The 7,869-nt window shown below is 44.3% G+C and overlaps 1 protein-coding gene across 1 annotated transcript; it reads right to left on the reverse strand.

Annotated features, from left to right (window-relative positions):
* Positions 1 to 4,438: 4,438 nt before the first annotated feature.
* Positions 4,439 to 7,631, reverse strand: LOC109475600 (ankyrin repeat domain-containing protein 53-like). The gene is made up of 4 exons (XM_019776303.1): positions 7,268 to 7,631; positions 6,468 to 6,667; positions 5,959 to 6,123; positions 4,439 to 5,732 (listed from the first exon to the last, which is right to left on the reverse strand). The coding sequence occupies exons 1-4, from the start codon at positions 7,478 to 7,480 to the stop codon at positions 4,625 to 4,627; spliced, it is 1,686 nt and encodes a 561-aa protein (XP_019631862.1). The 5' UTR covers positions 7,481 to 7,631; the 3' UTR covers positions 4,439 to 4,624.
* Positions 7,632 to 7,869: the final 238 nt, after the last annotated feature.

Raw genomic sequence — 7,869 nt, forward strand, 5'->3', positions numbered from 1 at the left:
GTGCTGAAATGTTTGATGTTCTAGTCTAAATTTCAGCACAATGTGCCGACAAGATATGATTTGTGTCAGTGTAAAGCCATTTTGCTGATAGATAGCCTTCTCTTTAGTGACGATTTATCGCACGGTTAGGGCTCTTACAACATAATGATAGGCGCACGAGTTAGTTGTTCTAGCATAGTTCTAACTCCATAAGATGGTGTACATTGGAAGGTGAAAAAGTCTTATTGGATACAAACATCTCTTTGGATATGGCGGATATACCGCAGTTTTGGCAGGCGTGCACACAAACAACTTTCTGTTTGGAAGTTTCCTAATAATTTTTTTCTAGTTTTATCAGCTGTGTCAGTGTTTTACATTTAAAATATATCCTTCTCGGCAAATGTGGTACTGTTCGGTAGCGGTTACTGTTTTGTGACGCATTCACCCGTACTGGTAACGACGCGATCCTAATGGCGTTGATTAGGAACGATTTGATGATGATCAGGATTCACGTTCAACAAATCAGAAGAAATTGTTGTAGTGTTCGGCATTTGGACCGCTGCGTTACTGTTTTTGATGTCGTAATTTATTGTTCTGCTCGCGAAGTGACTGATAGAACCAATAACAACCGAACCAGTTCCCCGTCCCCGCGTTACTCCACTTAACAAATTGTCGCTTGAAATTACAAGCCGTCTCAGGAGAAACTTTCTGTCATCAATTTTTATCTTTCCAGGGAGCGTCCCCTGCGCGCGAGCAGACAGCCGGGCTCCACACGGTGACGAACGTATTTGTCAAATGAAAGACGGCTTTCATATCGATAGTTGGAGAAACAACATGTTAATAGCTGTCTTGTGACACAAGCTATCAGCTGGGGAAGTTTAACGAGGCTGTGTGAACGAGAGGCGGCGGGAGCGGACTGGGAGAGAATTCATGGCTCCGTCGGTCTGCCTATTACCGCAGGACTGTAATTCTTACGGCAGTTTCACCAAGCCTGCGGAGATTTCTACGATCGTTTCATCGTCTTACGCGCCCATTGATGGCAGAGACAGACTGTGTAATACTGTACTAACGAGGAGAAGGCAATGAGTTGAGTTACGCTGATCCACATGAACCGGTTATCATTAACACCTTAAACGTCCTTTTATGTTCTTTAAATTCCGACAGTGTGTAACGTTAGTTCAGTGTCTCTTGGTGGACATGGACGAGTGTCAAAACAGATATGTGACTAGAAATACGCAGCGTATTTCATCCAACCTTGCCTGCCTCTGCAACAACGTGAGGAGGAAAACAGTGCAAAGCAATCAAAACGTTTCCAAAGCAAAATCCCATCTATTTGGCCTTCGCCCTCCGTGGCGAGATGATCTTTCCTGTGAGCCCGCCTGGCACCAGCCTTCCTGATGGGTCCTGACAATCCCATTTATTTCTCCGACAATTATATTCATGCCACCAATTATTGTTGGGAGATCTGGGCCGGCGATACGGCGCGTGGCGGCCACCGAGTATCGATTCTTGATCCGGAGTCACACGGGACGTCCTGACCGCAGTCTGGCGGGGAACCTTGCGGTGTCGGGCGCGCACGGATGTCGACAATATGTTTGAGCTTTCCGCTCCTTATCTTTCTAAAAAAAGGCAAAGTCAGTTAGGCAGTTAATATGGAGTTCAAAGGTTATCAGATAAGACTCGCGACTATGATATTGAATGAAGCTGCAATAGTTTCCAACAATCAGGACCTCTGGTTTAACTTTTTGGAGATTCATTTTCGCACCTCTAACTTAAGCGGAAAACCAGAAGTTTGGACTTGTTTTGCTGGCCATGATTGTGAATAATGATGAGTCAATATCCTAGAGGGCGTCAATAGAACGTCTTTATCTGTGGTGATGCAAAAAGATTGCAGACGAATATAGTTAGAAAGGCGTCAGCTTGTGCCAGTAACCGTCTCCTGGCCTATTTTAGAAATGAGATAGATTGTCCTGGTTGTTTTCGTGCAGGACATAACAAATAACCCGTGGGAGTGGCATCATGGTGAGACTGTCATGTATGAAACATCGCTTGGGTAAGGGGGCGCGTATTGTGAGTTGTTAAAGTTGCGATATCACGTAAGTGGATTAAACTCACGCAGACACTAAAACAAAAACGGCGACACTTCAGTACTTGGAGGGAGCCCGTCTGGCTCCTGAGTTCGCACCAACAGCTCCGTGGAGTCATTTATCACGGCAAACCCGCCTAAAGTCCGCGGAGATGCAGACAGGTGATGGAGACGTACATCCCGGACAGTAAGATGTCTGAGAACTCCAGACTTTGGGCCTGTCTCCTAACAGCTTGACATAACGAACCCCTCCTTCGCTACACGGATTACGGAAAGGACTATATAACAATGGCAATTCGTCTAAATTTTTCAGAAAAGCCCGCTTTTATTACAAATATGATATGGTGTCTGTTTCAAGAAATTCGCCAAAGGCTATTAGGCCTAACAGGAACTTTAAAGTACGTCTGACGATGAAATCGAGTGAAATCCCTGATTTGTGACTATCAAAGAAATATTGCAATTGTGTAAATGGTTGCTGTCACCGTATCTCTCTTTTAGCAATTGTCAAACATTACTGTCATTAGACCCGATTCTTGTTACTTCTAATCGTATGTAGAATATAGTCTATTCACATTGTACCAGCATCTAGTACTCACGGTAATCTTGTACATTGGCAACTACAATGTGCTAATACAAAAAGTACTAGTTACACTTAGAGTACTTTTCGAAATGTCGAAAGTCATTCTCCCTATTTTCTAATAACCACCACTCAACTTCACCCACTGACTTCGCAAACTTCCAGACAACTCTGGTTCACTCCTCTGTCCCATTAGCAACTATTACAGCGAGTTATTACTGAGGATTACGTACTAATGCCAAAAGCCACTTGCAGGGTGATCTGTGGTCAGCCCCAATCCCGGCGTGTCCCGGGGGACCCCGATCTCTCCGTACCGTGGAGCCGGCTGTGGGAGGCGGTATTTGTGGAGTCTGTTCTGTAATGAGGGGAGGGAATTGTCGATATTCCTGGTGCCGTGGTTTCCGCGGGGCCCGGGACGTGTCTGTAACGTGCCGCACCTATTGGCCAGTCGGTCCTGACGGAGACAAGTTAGTGAGTCCGGGGATGGAGGGTCGAGCTAGATAAACAGGAGTATTTATTCCAACGGCACAGATCACTCACGGAAAAGGCCCGGGGCTCATCATGCTTCTGTGTCTGTATTACTCTTCGATCAACTCAGACTAGTCTGATTAAAACATATATTTCTCCCCACAGGCAGAGAAAATAGACATAAATCCTATAGGACGACAACATGTATATCATAAGAAGATTTAGAGACTCACTAAAATCCACACCAGTCGAGATTTGGTTGGAAAGCCTGCCAAATCACCGAGGCTTCGCAAGACTTGGAAGGATGGTGAATACTAGATCTATAGACGCCGCAGATCGGTTTCTTAATCCGAGGTCTTGTCTTGGTGTACTGAGCGCCCACTATTGGTGATTGAAAAGAGAGAGTTGCAAATCTAAATGTAAAATCTTAAGCCTTTGGGGCAACTTCATGGTATGAAAAAGGAATAGATCACAATACACAGTTAAAACATATCAGGAATGACTTTTGACGATTTTAGAGTTCTTGGTATTAACATATTCCCATTGACAAGATGAACTGATGCAATTGATTGTCGATGTCAGAAATGGTACTCCAAGTTTTAGGGTTTGAACAGTTAAAAAAATGCTTACATTAAAGGTTTTATTTTCCATACCTTGCAATAAGTTCAGCAAAACCTTCATATTCCCACCCTACTTTGCTGAGTTACCCACTATGTTACGATGTTTTGCTGTAACTACAGCTGGTAAATCATGCTACAAAGTCTTTGTAAGTTTAAAAACTTGCAACATAATGAGACAACAGGCAAAAAAATTTGGGTTAAATTTTCATTCTTCTGAACCATTTAGATTACAACTATAGTAACTGTTGAAAATAGCAGCAGCAAACAATGCAATATGTATCACGAAAGATAATTTACCTGACAAGTTCAGCTCTCAGGTTTATCTTACTTTAGGAAATTAATAACTATGATAAACATCTGAAGGTTAACATTAAGTTAAATATTCCATTTATATAATCTTTCACAGAACTGCTACATTTCATAGAATGTTAAAGGCAACTTGTCAGGATTCCCATAACAAGTTCTTGAATGACTATCATTAGTAAAATAAACATACTGACCTTCTTGTAACAGCATTGTTACAAAAGAATAACACAATACAGTACAAGGTACATGTGTTTAAAGGTGGAAGTAATCCAAATAACAGAACAGTACATCATTGCTTCCATGAACTGCTGTACAAAGAATTCTTCCTATGTTATTGACAGCTAATACTGCCTTTCTTGAAAAATATACATGATAAACATCCTACTTCCTCCAAGTTCCCTGCCTCTCTTCACAAATTTGAACTGTTTTTGCAAGATGATACATCTCAAATTCAAACTTCAGAAGTTGAAGGGGGAAAATTAACATCATCACCTCTGGTTCTATAATCACAGAAGTAGCAAAGATGAAATTTAGATCTCTGCCCCTGAGGTGTTGCTAAAAAATCCTGACTTCCACTGATACCTTAGGCTACACCCCCATTGTTCCACTCAGGTTCAGCACATAGTCAGGCCCTGGCATTGCAGGGAAGGGCTTGGGCTTCTCCAGCCTCTTCATTGTGTTCATCACCCTCTCCCTGGAGTACTGGATGTCGGTGCTAGAGGTCGCTGTTGAGGAGTTGCCAGTGCTCATCCTACATGCATTGTCTCCGACAGCCAGCTGGAACAAGTTGGACTCCAGTGTCTGGGCCAGATGCATGGCTGCCTCGCCCTGTCGTACCTCAGGATCCGGGAGCCTCTTCTGTTGGACGTCGATGATATTCACACACTTGAACTCTTGTGGCATCTTGATCCGCTCGTGCGGCAGCCGCTGTCGTGACAAGCCTCGCCTGATGACCTCTTCTGGCAACACTGGCATGCGCAAGCCACCGGACGTTACTGGTCTCTCAATCTCCTTAAGATCATACCCCAAATGGCTTGTGATCGGTTGAGATTTGGTGCGCCGGAGTCCTTCGAAAGGGTTGTTGTCCTCTGGTTCTACACTTCTGCGCACCTCGTGTGGACGGAAGATGTCAGTTTTGGGCTCGGACTCTATGTTTGTAAAGAATTGTTTCCATTCCTTTGTGTGGTTTGCCTTCATGTCCTTTCTGGGTGAATCAGGGGATTTTGAAGGAGATGCTGGGTGTTCTACGATCTCTGGTGGAGGCTGGGTAGGGGGTCTCAGCCCCTGTTCTCTTACTGGAAACTTTTGAGTGGTGGTCTGAATACCCCTAAGGACATCCTCTTTCTTGACACTAGACACTGTGGGTGCTGCTAGTTTGCTGTTAGGTCTATACAGTCCAGAGCCAGTGGTAGTGCCCTCTCCAGACCGTGTGCTTGTTTTAGACTTTGTGGTGCTGGGCTTTGCAGGGAACTGCTCTGGGCGCGAGAGGAAGTCTATCTGCTTGAGTTTTGCAGGGAGACCTTTATCATCTATCCAATTACCAAATGCAACCTGTCCGTAGAAGTCCTGCTCAGCACGTTTCGTCTCTGCTGTGTCCCGTTCAAAGTCCCAGTACTTGGCTGTGACCTGGCCAAGTTGCCTCATCTCCTTGGCAAAGAACTCTTTCTCTTGGGACCACATGACAGATGCAAGCATTCTGAAAGAGAAGATTACTGTCAATGGAGGTTTCACATTGATCAACCTCTAAACTGCTGACATTTTCATCATTTTATTTCTACTGGTTAGTAATATACATTGTGCCAACTCTCAAAAGAACTTATATTCATCACAACTAGCCTTTCCAACTTTCATCTTCTCATCCTCCAAACTTTTTACTGTCTCTTGAGTCTATGAACCATGCAGCTAACATGACGTAGCCTTACCTTGCACATTTCCTGTGACCCCACAATTTGGCAAGGTCAATAGGTCGATGACCCCTGACATCTATGACATCAACCACTCCCCTACAATCGATGAGCAGCTGAAGGCAGTCGACCAGCCCCTCACTGGCCGCCTGATGGACAGGTGTCAGGCTGTCATCATTCATGCTGAAAAGGAACAAGCAACATTGTCACTTTGGGTCAATCATAGCAATCCATTTTCTTGTCCCTGGGAAGTTATGGCAACTTTGAGTAGAAGTCAATGTCTTCTAATAAATGGACATTAGCCCTATTGAACCAAGGATGTTACATAATGATTATAAGTTATTGATTGCAGAAGTTAATAAGAATTTACCGATAGTTCCTTGATCTTATTATCATACAGACTGCTGATGGGACACTGAAGGGACTGAGATAATTCTGTTTCCTGAGCTGAATTTTGTATATAAAAAGGGTGGTCTCTCTACTTTTGTCATCCTCAATTGAAGGAAAGCATTGTATGTGGTACTCACGCAGAAGGGTCAGCTCCCTTCTCTAGAAGATACTGCAGACATTTGTGCGCCCTCTTCCCTGTCTCCTTGTTGATGACCAGATGAACTGCCCGCCAGCCGGTACTGCTGGGGAAGTCCACGTCCACCTTGTACTTCTCCACCAGGAGCTTCAGGCACTCCAGGCGGCCATGCAGGGCAGCTAGATGGATGGTTGCAAGACCCTGTTCAGGGGCAAAAGAAGAACTATTTGAGATGACAACAGGTTGAAAATCATCCCGTTCCACATTAGCGAATATGGCATCTTTCCATGTTGGTAGTCAATACTGCAATGGTGTTGGGAAAAGTTTCAAGCAAAATAACAAATGTGGGACAATGGGATAGTAGATAATTGGTTGAAGTGACTTCCCAGTGATGAAATGCAATTCATTCCAATACTTGTCAATAAAATCCCCATGGGGACTTGGGTCATTTGTGGGAATTTGGACTAAATGGGAATACCTTTAATCTCAACAGCTACAGATTGATTCTCAATTTACATTTTTCATGACTGTATGTAATGTCTTTATGTACTGAAAGTATAAGGGTGCCAGTCATTAGTTTTACCTTGCAGGTTTTTTACATCCAGCCACCATTGGTGACAAAGGCTGAACTCCTGGGAGATAACTGAGTGTTGGGGAAAATCACGGCTGGTCCCATGTGTATAACGATATATACAATGTACAAAATGTACATGAAATGTTAAGTACCCCCCCCCCATATGTACACCTGTTACCTGCCCACCTGTTAGAGGATACTTAGAGGCATTAGTATAACTGCCTTACGTTTTTGTCCATAGCCGTGGTAGATCTCCCATCCCTCAGACTTTGCTCCAACCACTTGACGTCGCCGATCGCGGCTGCCATGAACTCGTCCTCCACGATTTTCTTCTTGCTGACGGCAACGACACGCCGGGTACGCCGCCTCGGCAACACCGCCCTCCCCGCCCCGACCGCGCTCATCCTCCGGTCCCCTAGAGTCTGTCCTTCACTGGCCATCCCGATATCGCGGCTTACAAGATATTCTTGCAGGAGTAAACACTCATTACATCCCGTTTAAGTCAGAAAACTGAGGACAAACCAACTGAACTGGCACAGAAAGTTCCGAGCTCACCCTGACTACAGAAGTTTGTTTGCCGAAGCCAAAGCAACTTGTTGATTTGCATGTCAATGCCCACGGCAACCTCGCTCACTTCCGGTTAAAGGTTTCAGTCATTTCTGCGCCTTTTTACACCAAAGAATGTTGTCATATAAAAACTAAGGAGACACTTTGGCGATGGATGTACACAAAATCGGCAGAATTGCTGTCTTGAAGGTTAAATTGGGTTAAAACGATAGTGTTGACCTCTGACCTTGAAACTCGATCCGCGTTCATGGCAACCAAAACA

Source organism: Branchiostoma belcheri, unplaced genomic scaffold (genome assembly GCF_001625305.1).
Source record: "Branchiostoma belcheri isolate BF01 breed outbred unplaced genomic scaffold, Haploidv18h27 scaffold34, whole genome shotgun sequence".
NCBI classification, from domain to species: Eukaryota; Metazoa; Chordata; class Leptocardii; order Amphioxiformes; family Branchiostomatidae; genus Branchiostoma; species Branchiostoma belcheri.

What these genes read in the sequence shown, in the direction of transcription:
- LOC109475600 (XM_019776303.1), bottom strand. Translation starts at nt 7,480, where the DNA reads ATGGCCAGTGAAGGACAGACTCTAGGGGACCGGAGGATGAGCGCGGTC. An exon ending in CCACGGCTATGGACAAAAAC is followed by an intron (nt 6,668 to 7,267) that starts GTAAGGCAGTTA and finishes GCCCCTGAACAG; the next exon opens with GGTCTTGCAACCATCCATCT. An exon ending in GGTCACAGGAAATGTGCAAG is followed by an intron (nt 5,733 to 5,958) that starts GTAAGGCTACGT and finishes CTTCTCTTTCAG; the next exon opens with AATGCTTGCATCTGTCATGT.